The 17,806-nt window shown below is 40.8% G+C and overlaps 1 protein-coding gene across 1 annotated transcript in view; it reads right to left on the bottom strand.

The window, feature by feature from the left end:
- Positions 1–1,592: 1,592 nt before the first annotated feature.
- Positions 1,593–17,806, bottom strand: part of LOC140491644 (fructose-bisphosphate aldolase C-like) — a 42,281-nt gene continuing 26,067 nt past the window's right edge. Inside the window, exons 5-9 of the mRNA XM_072590102.1 lie at positions 13,774–13,934; positions 12,799–12,882; positions 11,517–11,691; positions 4,349–4,548; positions 1,593–2,370 (exon numbers count right to left, since the gene is read on the bottom strand). Coding sequence (XP_072446203.1) covers positions 2,275–2,370; positions 4,349–4,548; positions 11,517–11,691; positions 12,799–12,882; positions 13,774–13,934 — 716 coding nt within the window. The 3' untranslated portion in view covers positions 1,593–2,274. The remainder of the gene's footprint in view (positions 2,371–4,348; positions 4,549–11,516; positions 11,692–12,798; positions 12,883–13,773; positions 13,935–17,806) is intronic.

Genomic DNA, 17,806 nt, shown 5'->3' with positions numbered 1-17,806 from the left:
ACCTGTAACTGGAGTGGGTGTGATGGTGGGGGGAATAGGGGTGGAGTCATGAGCAGGGGCAGTGTTCCCCTCAGGGTTTGGGGGGTGGGGATAGTGACAGTGGGGGGCATGTCAGCAGAATGCAGGTGAGTGGCGCTGGTGGGGGCAGAAGTGGTGGCAAACATGGCAGTAGGGGTGGAGGAAGTCATTGAGCATGTGACATCAGCAATGATGTGAGGGGTATAAGGGTGTAGGAGGTGCAGGTCAGGTTGGGGCTGGGTTACAGTATGGGAAGGGTAAATTTTATAGTACTATGCCTTTGAGACATTTATGCTATGTTGTTTTTTTCCTTGGAGAGAGGGGTTGCCACAGTGCTTTCAGACTGCCTGCTTCAGATGCAGCAAGGAAACAGCTTTGAGTTTCTTTTAAAAATTAGACAAAAGAAGTACTACTGGGTGGAGGCAGTCCCACACAAACCCACCGTTTTAGTTTTGCTTTCAGTTGGGTTTGGAGCCGAGATACTGCTCTTGCTCTGCTGCAGCAAAAACTCAAGTTCTCTTACTGCTGCTAGACTGCTTCTTTTGGTGTACCTTTCTCTGGACTAGGAGAGAGCATGTGAGATAAGTAGTTAAAACACTTTATTTTAACAATAATATTTTATGGTATCTAAAAGTCTAGTAGTGGGCCAACCAAATCACATCTGGAACACAGCACCTTACATTTACCTTTAAAACGTTTGGGTCTAGGTTATCACCCTAGTGCATTTTGAGGGGGTTGGTCTGGTTCATAAAAGACCACTACAACTTTTAACGAATTAGAGGTTAGGAGTTTCGGGGATTTAATATTGGAGAGAATGGAATGAAGCAGTGAACAATTCAATATGGTCACCATTGGTTAGGTCTTTTTACTTTAGTTTATATTTTGATTACAAATTCTTATTCCTTTCTCTCTGTTCATTGGATGTGGATATTGCCCATCACTAATTGCACTGAAAGGTGTTGGTGAACTGTCATCTGGAACCATTGCAGTCTGTTTGCAATAGGTTGTCCCTCAAAGCTATTAGGGAGGGAGTTCCAGGATTTTGACCCAGGGCCACTGAAGGAACAGCACTATTTTTCAAGATGTCAAGTGGCTCGAAGGGAAACGTAATGAGTTAGTGGTGTTCCTATGTGTCTACTTCCTTGTCCTTCTTGGTTGACAAGGTGATTGTTTTGACAGCACCTTCCAAACCTTTCATTTCTTTCATTAATATTTTTGACTGGCATCTTATCCACCAAGTTAGTGAGTGCCTTTGTTCTCGATATAGTTGAGCTCCTTTTCTATTGAAGGAACACCAAGGACAAGTGTGGCATGGTCATTGCATAGCACCAAGAAGAGTATATCATAGATTGATTAGGCAGTTTTGTGCTGCAGGGAGGGAGCTGATAAAGGGGTAGCAAAAGACAGACAGGAAATAATGTGCAAGAAAGAGGAAATGGCTAGAAAGGGGAGATAAGAGTCTGGAGTGAGTAGTCAGATTTAAAAAGTGATAGTGGTAGAGAAATATTCCACCACAGTTGAGAATTACTGTACAAATCACAGATTTTGAAAATACTAAGACAGCAAGACTAATGTTTGTTCCATAACTTTATTATAACTATTTACCTGATGTGGAGTGAGTACAATAACTATATCTCAAAACACTTTTAAACAACACTCAATGCTCCCCGCAATCTCAAATATTCAGAATTCACACAAAAATATACAAACAGTGGGTTTCTCTTGAGGCAGGGAGAAAAATGCAGAGCACTGTTTGGATCAATTTAGACTGGTGTGTTATAGTTACCATTATATGTTGTGTACAGTCATCTTCTAGGTTGTCATGCTTACTTTAGAAGCCACAGCAACACATTAACATTGCCTCTTCACAAAGTGCAGTAAGCGCTGATCTACTAGTGATATCCTTTTTGTTCACAACAAGCCCAGATGATCAGGGCAAGGCAGCTAACACCGAAAACAATCTTTATAATCTTTCAGGGAAGCAATTAACAGCACTTGTAATATTGAAGATTGCAGTAATCTGTTGGAGTATCATTAAGGCCAAACTACATGAACCCTGGGAGAAGATTATACAGCATGTTGTGTTGCTATCAGCACTCCTAAGGTTAAATCTCAGCTACACAGCAAAATAATGTAGGCCAGGAGGGCACAATATACAAGGTAGCAGAGGCTGTGGATCAGTCAATCACGAGAAGCTGAATGAGAATTTAAAACTTTTTCATTCCTTTTTTATTTGGATTTTCCTGTGGATTCCTTTCAGTAAGCATGATTTTCTATGTAGAGAGATTGGCTAGCTGCACCGTCACTCTCGCCACTGGCCTCATACTGCCCGAGTGAAGCCAAACTGTTTACCTATTTAAATAAAAAGAAATGAATAAAGCATCAAGAACAAAATATTTAGGAAGATAATATAATCATAAACACCAAAAAATATTGCATTGATTTAAAAACATCCCTAATGCCACGTTAGTTCCTGAACTCTTGTCTACATACATGTGAAAGCCATCATCAACCTTATGCGCTCAGATGTACAGTGGCTCCTTGTCTGACTATATCTTTATTTTAAAGTTCTCAACCTCGTGTTACAAATGCTGGACATTTAGAATAGCATTTGCAAGAGTAGCTTTAAAATGTCTCCTTTTAAGGTGAAACAATGTTTTAGAAAAAGGGGCTGTGGAGATCATACAAACATTTGTTTGAAGACAAACCCTCATGAGATCTCGGTGGGGGTGGGGGGGGCAGAGAGAAGAAAGAGTCTGAAAACAGGAGCCAATTGAATTACTAAGTGGCAATTTTTATACCTTGTTTAGCTGCTTTGAGCAAGAGATGCAAGGCAATTATTATCATCACAAATACAAATTTAAGAACTGAAGGGACACTGGATCAGAGACATTAACTGTTTTCTCTTCACAGATGCTGTAAGCCTTGCTGAGTTTCTCCAGCAATCAGTTTCTTAGGTTTCCAGCATCCACAGTTCTTTATTTTATTTTAGCAATTACTATTGTGTTGAACAACAGGGCAGCTACTGTTGTAGAGAAACTATGGCCTCTTGTCTTAATAACCAAGCAGTATGTTTTAGAAAGGAATGAAAGAGAACCAAGAGGGAGATTTTAGAAACAAGGAGTTGCCAAGCGGGCTTTGCTCTTCAAAGAGGTAAAAACAATGACTGCAGATGCTGGAAACCAGAATCTGGATTAGTGGTGCTGGAAGAGCAGAGCAGTTCAGGCAGCATCCAAGTAGCTTCGAAATCGACATTTCGGGCAAAAGTCCGGCTTTTGCCCAAAACGTTGATTTCGGAGCTACTTGGATGCTGCCTGAATTGCTCTGCTCTTCCAGCACCACTAATCCAGATTTTGCTCTTCAAAGTCAGATCTGGAAGACTCAAGCTGAGTGGAACAACTTTCAAAAAGGACTGGGAAACATTCAATCAGAGAAAACAATTCATCTTTCAGAAAACTTCTTGATTTTTACTTTAGCAGCAAACAAAAATTAATTATTCAGTCAAATATCAGCCGTGCTACTTCTATCTATCCAAAGATGCTGTCAACCTAAGTTTCTCCAGCAATTTGTTTTTGTTGATTTCCAGCATTTGCAGTTCTTTGTTTTATTTGAGTTTGATATGTTGTTTAGTTTGTGATAGTAAATGTATTAAAACATTAATGTAATTTGGATATTTCCATTGGTTGGTTTGAAATTCCACTTTTAAAAAAAATACAAGTTATTTAATCTCAATAAAACTTGTCTCAAATCCCACCATGAAATCATCACTCCCTCTCTCAATTCATCCACTCCTTTACTTAGATTTCAGGTATTCTCTATTTTAATCATTCCACTATTTATGTCTGACTTCAGCTGTCAATGCTGCACACACTGGTATTTTCTCTCTCCAAGAAGCTCCTCAAAATGCTTTGACCAAGCTTTTTGTCATCTACCCTAATAATTTCAAACTGTTAACTGGTATAGAATTTTATTGGACAGCATTCTTGTGAAGCACACAGATATTTTACTCCATTAATAAATGGTACTAGAAAAGCAAGTTAATGATGGGATTGCAAAGCAAATCCCAGATGCTACCACCAAAGGAGAACAGATTGAGTGTAAGGCATTCTTTATCAAATCTAATTTAAAAACATTTGTGCAATATTGGATGCAAGTCTGGTCCAGTCATTTATCACCAGATGTTCCTACATAGTGATTGTTTAGGAATCTGGAATGGTGGCCCCAGATGCTTTCCCCCACCTAACTCAAAACCTTTATCCCAAAAATCTCAGGACTATGTATTGAAGTTTCTTCTACTTGCACTAGAAAACAAATCAGGAATCACAAATACCTCAGCACGCTTCATGAACTCATCCTGAGCTGCCTGCAGGTTATCCTGCTCCCCACGCCAGGCATTCAATGCAGAGGCTTGTAGAGCTCGGCCAAAAGAGAAGGTCAGTGCCCATGGTTTTGGCAATGGACATTTGTTGATAGCATTAAGATGGATGGTGGCTTCCTCCTCACTCTGCCCTCCAGACAAAAAGGTGACTCCTGAAAGAAAAATCAGAAACAAGTCAGAAGCATAGACACCAAATTTGACTTGCCATGCAATTTCAATATGGCTTGGAGGTTGAAGGATCATTGTGCATCAACTTAAAACAATTTGAGTGGTACAATGGTTAGCTGTGCTAGTCATCACAGAGTTTTGAGAAGATTTGTAGCTCAGGTTGAGTTCTGGATGTAGGTTTGCTCGCTGAGCTGGACGGTTCATTTCCAGACATTTCGTCACCCTACTAGGTAACATCTTCAGTGAGCTTCCGAACGAAGCACTGCTGATGTTTCCTGCTTTCTATTTATATGTTTGAGTTTATTTGGGTTGGTGGTGTCATTTCCTGTTCTTCTCAGGGGGTGGGAGAAGGGGTCTAAGCCGATGTGTTTGTTGATAGAGTTCCAGTTGGAATGCCATGCATCTAAGAATTCTCATGCATGTCTCTGTTTGGCTTGTCCTAGGGTGGATGTGTTGTCCCAGTCGAAATGGTGTCCTTCCTTATCTGTATAGGACAGATAAGGAAGGATACCACTTCGACTGGGACAACACATCCATCCTAGGACAAGCCAAACAGACACACGCACGAGAATTCCTAGAAGCATGGCATTCCAACCGGAACTCTATCAACACACACTGACTTGGATCCCATTTACCATCCCCTTAGAAAAAGAACAGGAAATGACATCACCACAGGAAATGACTACCAACCCAAAGAAACCAAAACATATAAATAGAAAGCAGGAATCATGAACAGTGCTTCGCCTGGAGGCTCACTAAAGATGTTATCTAGTAGGGTGACAAAACATCTGGAAATGAAACTTTCAGCTCAGCGATCAAACCTACGTCCCGTCATTATAGCCTTGTGAGACATGATTAAAAAAAAAGAGCTCAACTAGTCTTTAGAATCTGTAAAAATGAAAAATGTACTACTGCACATGAACATTAGAAATAAAGAGTTCAAGATGACCATATGGCATTAGGCCTTCTCTGGTCTTCAATGATATCATTGCTGATCTCTGGCTTCAGTTCCACTGACGTCCTATCCTTCAGAATTCCATGCATCTATACGCTACAACAGTGGGGTGCCACAGGATCCAGCCTTCAGGCCTAACTATTTACAATCTAAGATAATGACTTGGATGCAGGGTTAGGAGGTACTACAGACACAAGGATGGCAGAGGATAGTAGAAACGTTTTGAAAGAAAGTTGCAAAAAAACTTTACGGATAGTTTTAAGTGAATATGCCAATGTTTGGCAGATGGAGTTTAATATGGATAAGTTATCCAATTTGGCTGGAAGAATAAAAACGTCAAATTATGGAGGGAAACTTAAATGTTTCATTACAAAAGGATCTGGGTGTCTTCGTCCATGAATCACAGATCACCAGTACGCAGGTACAATATGTAATAAAAAGGGGGTCAAATAGAATTTCAGCATGTAGTGTTAAAAGAAATGGAGTGTACAAATAGGGGAGGTATTGCTACAACTGTAGAAGACATTGTTGAGACCACATCTAGGATGGTTTGTGCTTTTGGTTCCCTTAAAAGTATATAATTGGATTGGAGTCAGTTCAGAGAAAGTTCACTAGATTAATTCCAGATAAGAAAGGCTTGCTTTATTAGAAAAGATTGAGCAGTACAAAGCCTGTACACTAGAAGTTAGAAGAATTAGAGGCGATCTAGTTGAGGTATACAAGATGCTAAAGGGGGATTCACAAAGTAGATGCAGAACAGATGACTCCCCTTGTGGGGGCAATCTAGCATGCAAGGTTATAATTTTAGGCTCCAAGGTGGCATATTTAAAAGCAGTAGGAATGATGTCTAAGTGTTATGAATCTGCAGTTTATTTCCTCTAAGATGGAGATGACATCAGCCATGATTGTACTAAATTGTACTTCAGCATGCTCAAGGCTGAATGGTCTTGGCCTGCTCCTAGTTCTTTAGTATTATCCATTTCTGTCGTATAGTTTTGAAAGCTCTTCCCAAAATCCACATACCAGAATCTACTGGTTCTCTTTCTCAACCATATAGCTAACAGAGTCAAAGAGAAGTACAGCACGGAAACAAACCTTTCAGTTCAGTTCGTCCATGCCCACCAGATATCCTAAAATAAATCTAGTCCCATTTGCCAGCATTTGGCCCATATCCCTCCAAACCCTTCCTATTCATATACCCATCCAGATACCTTTTAAATGTTGTAACTGTACTAGCATCCACCCCCCTCCTCTGGCAGTTCATTCCATACACCCACCAGCCTCAGCATGAAAAAGTTTTCCCTTAGGTCCCTTTTAAATCTTTCCCCTTTTGTCTTAAACCTATGGTGTCTAGTTTTGGACTGTGCTACATTGGGGAAAAGACCTTGTCTATTCATCCTATCTGTGCCCCTCATTATTTCATAAACTTCTACAAGGTCACCCCTCAGCCTCCAACCTCTCGCGAAAATAGTCCCAGCCTATTGAACCTCTCCCTATAGCTCAAATACTCCAACACTGGCAACATCCTTGGAAATCTCTTCTGAATGCTTTCAAGCTTCACAACATCCTTCTGATAGGAAGGAGACCAGAATTGCATGAACTATTCCAAAAGTGGCCAAACCAATGTCCTGTACAACTGCTACATGACCTCCCAACTCCTGTATTCAATATACTGACCAATAAAAGCAAACATACCAAATGCTTTCTTCACTATCCTGTCTACCTGGGACTCCATTTTCAAGGAACTATTAAAAACATATGCTTCTGAACATCTTAAATTCCAAGGAATTTATCAAACAAGGTTGCTCTTCATTAAAATCACAAACTGTGTAATCATACTATGATTTAAGTGTATTAAGAAATTCCAGTACTTCCCCAATAACAAGTCTAACTGTAGTTCCTAGTTTCTCCCTTTATTCTCAGTTATGGGTGGTATTACATGTGGTAACTTCCAATCTATTGGGACCATTTCAGAATCTAGAGGACTTTAGAAAAACTATGGCTACGCAACCACTGTTCTTTTTCACTGGATTTTAAAACTAATCAAGTGTTTCTAATACATTTTAATGTCCTGATTTTAAATTACCTTAATTTCCTCTCTGGCATTTAAATGATGATTCCTACAAATGAAGACTGGACAATTTTCTTCAGTTTACCATTTTTCTTTCCTATGATCATTTTTCCCCTTTTTTTTTAAGATAACCTAAAACCCTCCCAATCCTTAGGACTTACTCCCATTCTTTGCACCACGTCAAGCCTCGTAAATTAAATACAGAACAACCTCGTTTATCCGAATCTCAATTATCCAAATTTTGGATTATCCAAACAAGATCTCAAAAGGTCCCCTAAAAACAGTATCCAAACAATTTGTTATCCGAAGAGTATACTCCCCTCCCAGCTCATTTGGATAATCAGGGTTGTTCTATAATATATTTTACTTCCTTAATACAGATAGACTGGTGTGACATGTGGGTTTTGTTTCCCCTTAAACTTTTTATCATGTAACATAGAACATAGAAAAGCACAGCACACAACAGGCCCCTCGGCCCATGATGCTGTGCCGAGGATTATTCCTAATCTAAAGTAACAATAACCTAACCTATGTTCCCCTCAATTCACTGCCATCCATGTGCATGTCCACAAGTCGTTTACATGTCACTAATGACTACTTCCACCACCTCCGCTGGCAACTCATTCCACTCATTCACAACTCTCTGCATAAAGAACCTACCTCTGACGTCTCCTCTATATCTTCCTCCTAACACCTTAAAGCTATGACCCCCTGTACCAGTCAGTCCTGCTTTGGGGAAAGTCTCTGGCTATTGACTCTGTCTGTGCCTCTCATTACCTTGTATACCTCGATCAGATCACCTCTCTTCCTCCTTCTCTCCAGAGAAAAACGTCCAAGCTTAGTCAACCTCTCTTCATATGACAAACCTTCTAGTCCAGGCAGCATCCTGGACAACCTTCTTTGCACCCTCTGTATCTTTCTTATAATAGGGCGACCAGAACTAGACACAACATTCCAAGTGTGTTCTCACCAGGGCCTTGAAAAGCTGTAGCGAAACCTCGCAGCTCTTAAACTCTATTCCCTCGGTTAATGAAAGCCAAAACACCATATGCTTTCTTAACAACCCTATCCACTTGGGTGGAAAATGAGGACTGCAGATGCAGGGGATCAGAGCTGAAAGTGTGTTGTTGGAAAAGCGCAGGAGGTCAGGCAGCATCCAAGGAGCTGGAGAATCAACGTTTTGGGCATGAGCCCTTCTTCATTCCTGAAGAAGGGCTCATGCCCAAAACGTCGATTCCCCAGCTCCTTGGATGCTGGCTGACCTGCTGCGCTTTTCTAGCAACACATTTTCAGCTATCCACTTGGGTGACAATTTTGAGGGATCTATACACTTGAACATCAAGATCCTGCTGTTCCTCCACACTGCCAAGAATCCTGTCTTTAATCCTATGTTCAGCATTCGAGTTCAAACTTTCAAAATGCATCACTTCGCATTTATCCAGGTTGAACTTCATCTGCCATTTCTCAGCCTAGCTCTGCGTCCTGTCTATGTCACGCTGCAGCCTGCAATAGCCTTCGATACTATCAACAGCACCTCCAACCTTTGTGTCTTTGGCAAATTTACTAACCCACCCCTCAATCTCCTCATCCAAGTCATTTATAAAAACTACAAAGAGCAAAGGCCCAAGAACACAGAGCCCTGCAGGACACCACTCACCACTGACTTACAGGCAGAATACTTTCCATCTATAACCATTCTCTGCCTTCTGTCAGCTAACCAATTAGGAATCCAGACTGCCAAATCTCCCTGTATCCCATACCTCCTGACTTTATGAACGAACCTATCATGAGCCTTGCGGAGGTCCATATACACCACCTCCACTGCTCGACCTGTCTCATCACCTCAAAGAACTCTAAGATTTGTCAGACATGACCTGCCCCTCAAAGCCATTTGACTGCCTTTAATTATGCTATGCTTTTTGAAATAGTCATAAATCCTATCCCTCAGAATTCTTTACAAAGCCTCACTGATCGCAGACGTAAGACTGACTCATCTGTAATTGCCAGGGATTTCCCTTCTTGAAAAGAGGAACAACTTTCGGCTCCCTCCAATCCTCCAGTACAACTCCCGTGGAGAGCGAGGAAGCAAAGATCTTCGCCAGCGGCTTAGCAACCTCCTTTCTCGCTTCCCAGAGCAACCTAGGATAAATCTGGTCTGGCACTGGGGACTTCTCAATCTTAAATGTTTGCCAAACTTTCCAGCACATCAACTGCATCAATCCTGATCCGCAGCTCCTCAAAGTTCTCATTCACAACAAGGTCCTTTTCCTTAGTGAAAACTGACGCAAAATCTCATTTAGGGCCTCCCCTATCTGCACAGACTCCATGCACATGTTCCCTACACTTTCCCTGACTGGCCCTACCTTCTCCCTGATCATTCTCTTATTCCTCATGTGTGAGTAAAATGCCTTTGGGTTCTCCCTAATCCTTCCTGCTGAGCCTTTTTCGTGTCCCCTCTTGACTCTCCTCAGTCCATTTCTGAGCTCCTTTCTAGCAAGCCTATAATCCTCTAAAGCTGCGCAAGATCCTCGCTTCCTCCATTTTACATAAGCTGCCTTCTTCCTTTTGACGAGAAGTTCCTCTGTTCTAATCATCCAAGACTCCTTACTCTTACCCCTTCTTGCCAGTCTCAGAGGAACAAATTTGTGCATCACTCTCAACAATTGTGCCTTAAACACAGTCTCCACATGTCTGCTCTGTCCTTTCTGCGGAACAATTACTCCCGATCTGTATTTCCCAACTCCTGATGGATAGTGTCATAATTTCCTTTGCCCCCAATTAAATATCTTCCATTGGTAACTGCTACTTTCCCTCTCCATGGCTATGGTAAATGTGAGGTAGTTATAGTCACTGACACCAAAAAGTGCTCTCCTACCGCGAGATCGGAACCTGCCCTGGCTCATTGCCAAGCACCAAATCCAAAATGGCCTCCCCCTCGTCAGCCTGTCTACATACTGAGTAAGGGAATCCTCCTGAACACACCGGACAACAGCTTCATTCAAATGGTCTGCACTAAGGAGGTTTCAGTCAATATTGGGAAAGTTGAAATCACCCATAACAACAACAACAACCCTGCTACATCTGCATTTTTCCAAAATCTGACAGCCTAGGAGTTCTTCAATCTCCCTATTGCTATTAGGAGGTCTGTAGAAAATGCCCAAGGAGGTGGCTGCTCCTTTGCTGTTCCTAATTTCCACCCATACTGACTGAGTAGACAAATCTTCCTTGATAACCTTTGTTTCTGTGGCTGTAATGCGCACTCTAATTAACAATGCTACACCCCCTCCTTTTTTCCACCCTCCCTGTTCTTTTTAAACGTTCTAAACCCTGGAATATCTAGCAACCGTTCCTGTCCCTGTGAAACCCACGTCTCCATTATAACCACAACATCATAGAGCATGGATCAGTACATGGGACTAAGTTCATCACTCTTATTTCTGACACTCCACGTGTCAAAGCAGCCACACTTTAACTGATCCCTTTGTTTCATTACATGAAAAACCTTCCCAATAGATTCACTACATCCTGTCACTGCCCCATCTACAACCATGCCCCTCTCAGATGTGTCATTCTGGTTCCCACCCCCTGCCAAACTAGTTTAAACTAGTAAACATCGATTCCGTCAGTTACCTAATACAAGATGTCAGTTGACTGCCAGTTGCATGGATGTGATTCACAATGACCACTTTCTATGCCACCAAAAATAAATACCTATCTTCTAATTTGCTACTTTTCTCTCTAGCATTTCAATGTCACCGTTTTTGGTCAATAGATGTGCAGCTGTGGTGGTGGTGTGGTTAAGATTGAGGTTGCTAGAAAAAATAATCATTCAAACCACACTAACATTCTCTGCTCCTAATTAGTATCAGAATGTTCCAAAAATAACAAACATATTACAGTAAATCCTGTAACCAGTGTCCATGTACCTGGGACAGCAGGTGGGACAGTGCGCCGCAGTGCAGTAACTGTGGCGATGGCAACCTCCTCAGGGCTGTACTTGGTGGGACAGGCATATCCTGCTGTCACCATGTTGGGCTTCAGTAGGGTTCCCTCAAGATATATATGGTGATCACTTAAGGCCTTATAAACTGCACCCAACACCTGAAAAACAAAAGGCAAGCACTTCATTTATCATGAAAGATATGGTACAGAGGAATTCCTCATTTTTCACATTTCCCTTTAGTTCTCTGGTATAGAGATCAGTAGGTAGGGATTTGTGTTGCTCCCATTTTCAGGTTATGAATTAGATTTGCCCTCAAAAGGTATGCTCTAATCAGGGGGTTGAAGACTGAAATTCAGCCACAGTAGCACAGCGGTTCGCTCACATCAGTAAATTAATTTTATGCAGCTTCTCTTATTGACAGTGTTCCTCAGATAGCTGTAGGAACATGGTTGGCAGAGGTTCTCCTGATCCATCTGGCTGAAATGAATTTCAAATAAACTAGCAGTTTTTTGAGTCAAACAACACCTAGGCTAGAACAGCATGCAGCCAAGCCCAACAGCTGCTCCTTTCTTACTGACCGTAACACTGCTCCTAGCATAACCCCAAGAGTTTATGAAATGGTTTGTTTACGTTCTCTACATCCTTCCTAGAGATTGGTTGGCTGAATCCACCAATCGGTTAGCCTCAATTGTCTCAGCAATGTGTAAATATTGAAGATGCTGCCTTTAACAAAATGAAGTCGTCCTTGGACCACTGGTCATGTTCCTACCTCTTGTTCAGAAGGACTCGAGCCAGACACCTGGAGGTGTGCATTACATGCTGAAAGTGCTGTGTTTGAATTCTCTCATTTTGTCACATTTGATTTATTCTTATGCTATTTTCTGTTACTGTAAATTAAGTTTTGTACTTCATTTGTCTAACTTGTACCTGCTACACCCTTTAGAGCCAATATGCAGATGTAGTTATCAGTGAGTTACATTGCAATGATGACTATGTTTTAAACTCATTTCATTGACTGAAGCTTGGTGTTTAATGACAACTAGAAACAAATTTGATCAACCACCAACTGCATTAATACTTTGGTACATTTTGTTTCACTTCACCTGTTGTTAGATACTGGTGTGACATTGGCATTTTCAGCAATAGCAAAGTCAGTGATCTTCAAAACACAACGCCACTTTACAAAGTCCATTCCTGAAGCTATTTAGAACACTAAAAGGTTATGGAAGATGCTAAATAAATCGCAAGTTTGTTTTCCAACCAACCTTTTCTGTGACATACTGGCATCGCTTCAGATCATGATCACCATCAGGAAGGATCTCTGGCTCCACAATGGGAACAATGCCGTTCTAAAATACGAGGGAAAATAGTAAAGCAATGCAGAGATCTAGACTTCCACACTCCAACAATCAAAATCTCCAGTGTGCTCATTAATGCAACTTTCACATTAGTGTTTTCCCAATACCTTGGGTAGAGTACTTTGTTTTCACAGCATCATAACTGGAGCCAAATCCAAACTCCAGAACAATCCAATCCCTGTCCCTATTTTGTACATTGGCTTTCCGAAGCCACCAATTTGTTTGTATGAACATCTTCCAGTACCCTCCCCAAATAGTCAGTCTTCTCTTGTGAACCCTGTTAGGCATTTGGTAGGCTACTCGATCATGGAGGTGGACTACAGGCTAACTGATGGTATCCTTAGAAATGTAGACATAGACTTTTCAGAATAATCTTTGGATTGTAATATGTAATTTTCTCCTAAACAAAATAAATAAAACAAACAAAGAACTTTGGCTGCTGGAAAACCTCAGCAGGTCTGACAGCTTCTGTAGAGAGAAAGTAGAGATAACATTTCAGGTCCAGTGACCCTTCTTCCAAATGGAAGAGATATTGCCAGACCTGCTGAGATTGTCCAGCAATTTCTGATTTTGTTTGTGTTGGAACTTTTTCCCTTCTGTCACATATGGTCTTATGTGCAAGGACCTGCTACTGAACTGCTTTGCTGCTGTAGCCAAGATTAGTTCATTCAGGACAGAGGCATGAATCTAATCTGTAGAGCTATCCCCACACTGGGTGTATACTTTGTCATTAGAGCTGGTGGGGGGGGGAAACTACAGTGATTATTATTTGCTCTGTTGAAGAACAAATGTTGCACCAACTTGGTGTTTAATGGCAGCTAGAAACAAATTCCATCAACCGCCAACTGCATTTACACTTCAGTACATTTTGTTTCACTTCACCTGCTGGCAGATACTGGCATAACGTGCCAGGACATTGGCATTTTCAGCAATAGCAAGGGAGGATGGGGTTGTGTCAGTGATCTTCAAAACACAACGCCACTTTGCAAAGTCCGCTCCATCCTTCTTGTACTGAGCACAACGCTCCGACAATCCATCCAGACCTATAAAAACCAAAAAATATCATCGTCTAAAATAAAAAAAAGGAAACGTAGAATGTGGAGATCGGAAACAAAAATAGACATTATTGAAGAAGCTCAATAAGACTGGCAGCATCTGTACGAAGAAAGCAGAGTTAACATTTAATCCAGTGACTCAGGTTCTGAAGAGTTACTGGACTCAGTGCTAACTTTGCTTTCTTTCCACAGATGCTGCCAGACCCACTGAGTTTCTCCAGCAACTTTGTTTTGGTTTCAGATATTATCAGCTATTAGGTACTGTAGTTTGGACACAGGTACCCACAAGAATAAAAATATGATAAAACAGAGGCTTATGTTTATAAGTAGTTTTTTTTTGGATTTTACTTTTCCATTCCAAACAAAACAAAATAATTCAGAGACCACTTCAGCTGGCTAGGTCTTTGGAACACTTCCATTCTGCTGTTCGAGCAGCAACTAACAAATAACACCATACAAACAACCATCAGGCCAAGTACCTTTCTTCTATTGTTTCTGAATAAGGGCTTTGAAATTAAATAGGAAACCTTTATGCAACAATAAAATTGCTATGAGGCTGAAATACTTCAAGTGCTTTCTGACATAAGGTTTAAGTCTTAACTCAAAAGATGTAAGCACATAATCCCAGTGTAGTACCGAGCATTTAATGCAAATTTAGAGGTGCCATATTTTGGCTGATGTTAAATCATGATCCCTCCTACCTTTCAGCTGAATGTAAAATGATCCAGTAACAATAATGTGAAGATCAGAGGTGTTCACAGTGCCTTTCGTGACGTTATTCCTCAACCAGCATCATTAAAACACATTGGCTGGTCATTTTCTGACTGCTGTTATTCAGTGGTTGGAATTGAAACACTTAACATAAGTGCATTTAAAGCCAAAGAATCAACAATTGAACCAAGATTCGCAGCTGACTGAAGCATCGCATCTAGACAACAGGCCATTTATGATAGCCAGCTTAGTACAGGTGATAACACCTCAAGAGTAAGTATAACGTAGGGGCCCTGTTATGATGCAGAGGTAGAGTCCCTATTCCTGAACTGGGAAGTTTCAGTTCAGGTCCCAACTGCTCCAGAGGTGGGTGATAACATTGCTGAACATGTTGATTAGAATAGGTAGGTTACTTGAAAAACTCTAATATGGGTTCCCTCCTGTGGCACAGTGATATGTCCTTCCCCTGGACCAGGAGCCCAGGTTCAAGTCTTGCCTCATCCAGAGGTAGGTATTAATATCTCTGAAAAGGTCAATTAGAAAAAAAAATGATAGTGTGTCTACCAAAAGATTTTTTAAAAACAAAATGCAGGAAACTGGTCAAGCAGCCTGTGGAGAGAAAAACAGACTTAATATTTCAACCTCTTAACAAAATGCAGTCTAACCCATTGAATAGTTGCAGCATTTTCAATTTTTATTTCAGACTTCTGGCATCTGCAGTAATCTGCTTTTGTCCAGTTAAGTATTAATTTGATAAGAATATGTATGAATACACCAAATAAATTGATCATACATTTAAACAAGTACATATTGGTCTTCTAGGGTATTTTGTATTCTTTGAGGCACAGAAAGACATGATTGGCAAGCCCAAGTCTCAACACCAAGTAAGTTAATTTTCAATTCAAGTACACAAGCTTGGAGATAATTTAAAGGAAGGACACAGCTTTTGACAGAGCAGACTCATAACCACACTCCTTTCCTGGAACATCACAAAAGGGCAAAATAGCTTCACTCTGATAGAATTCTATCAATTCAGCTGAAATTGGAAATCAGACTTCGTTGTCTCTGGATTAGGGCTACACTGGCTGGCGCACAAGAAATGCTCCAATAAGGGAAGCCACTACTTTCAACTGACTGGAAAACAGCACTTAAAATGATACCTTGGGATGAGAGGTGGAAATCCTAGTCAGTACTCCTCCTGATCTCATTGTTCTCAAATGATGTAGCAAAAAAAAAAAAAGTTTTGGGGCAGCCCATTGAATCCACAACAAATCCACTATAATAACTTAAATTCTAAACATTAACTGTTTCTCTCTACACAGATATTGCCAGACCTACTGTTTTTTTCCCCCGCACTTTTGTTTCTTTATTTCAGATCACCAGCATCTGCAGTTCTTTCTTTTATTTTTAAAATTCTAATAAAAGATGTGTCAGACTACAGTAATCATAGTTACTGAAATGTAGAACATATTCTCAATGTTGAGGGAACATACAGCTTGGTTTGAATGAAATAAAGGAACTTACCCTCGGAATGGTTCTGCATGGCAAGACTAGGCAATTGAAAATTTCAATGGGACTTTAGTCGAGAGTGTGGTGCTGGCCAAGCACAACACTTCAGATGTTGCCTGATGTGCTGTGCTTTTCCAGCATCACACACTCGACTCTGATCTCCAGCATCTGCAATCCTCACTTTCGCCAAAAGGAGACTTTAGTCAGCATTACAGCTGAGCTCATTTCGGAATTCCAGTGTGAAATTACAGACTTCAGACCTTAATTCAATCCATGAACAGTTATTAAATCAAAAGATAAACTTATACTTGAAAGAATCAGCAATAATTCTGCCTGGAATAAGAGGACAAACGTATACAGAAATTGAAACCAATTAGCCATGTCTCTCAAGACGAGTGGAGCCATGTCTGTCATGCACAAAGAAATGTAACAAGGAACAAAGAAGCTACTTCTGATAAGAAGACAAGCTGTAGACTTGAAGTAATTTGGATGAAAGGAGTTTGAAGAATCATCAATAATAACTTGAAGGACAAAACTCTAGAAGAATCAAACACCAAAATAAGTCAGTAGCAGAACTTAAGAACAACATTGCATAAAGATTGAACCTTGGACACTTCCAGAGACAGACATTGTTGGTAGAATCCTGGCCAGATTCCACCATTAAAATCGGATAATAGCCAAATTGAGTCGTGAGACTTAACTTGCCTACTTGATGGATCCTATCTTGGTTGTTAGATACAATCAAGTTTAAATCACTGTTTCAGTACTTGATTATCTGAGATTTCTTAATAACTAGCCAAATTGAAAGTTATAGAACAAAGAACGTTACAATGCAGTACAGACCCTTCAACCTTCAACATTGCGCTGACTTGCAAAATTAATTGGATGCCTACCTAACCTACACTGTTCCATTATTATCCATATGTATGTCCAATGACCATTTAAATGCCCTTAATGTTGACGAGTCTACTACTGCTGCTGGTAGGCCATTCCACGTCCCTACTACTCTGAGTAAAGAAACTACCCCTGATATCTGTCCTATATCTATCACCCCTCAATTTAAAGCTATATCCCCTCGTGTTAGCCTTCACCATCTGAGGAAAAAGGCTCTCACTGTCCACCCTATCTAACCCTCTGATTATCTTATACGTCTCAATTAAGTCTCCTCATAACACCTTCTTTCCGTACCAGGCAACATCCTAGTAAATCTCCTCTGCATCTTTTCCAAAGCTTCCACATCCCCCTATAATGCGGTGGCCAGAACTGTATACAATACTCCAGGTGTGGCCTTACCATTGTCTTATACAGCTGAAGCATGACCTCATGGCTCCGAAATCCCCCTACCAATAAACGCCAACACACCATATGCCTTCTTAACAAGCCTATCAACCTGGGTGGCAACTTTCAAGGATTCACGCACCTCGACACCAAGATCTCTCTGTTCATCTACACTGCCAAGAATTTTACCATTAGCCCGGTACTCTGCATTCCTGTTACTTCTTCCGAAGTGAAATACCTCACACCTTTCCGCATTAAACTCCATTTGCCACTTCTCAGCCCAGCTCTGCATCTTATCTATATCCCCCATAACCTACAACATTCTTCAGCACTCTCCACAACTCTGCCTACCTTCGTGTCAT

This window comes from Chiloscyllium punctatum, chromosome 19, assembly GCF_047496795.1.
Source record: "Chiloscyllium punctatum isolate Juve2018m chromosome 19, sChiPun1.3, whole genome shotgun sequence".
Taxonomy (NCBI): Eukaryota; Metazoa; Chordata; class Chondrichthyes; order Orectolobiformes; family Hemiscylliidae; genus Chiloscyllium; species Chiloscyllium punctatum.
This window is presented reverse-complemented; position numbering and strand designations above follow the sequence as displayed.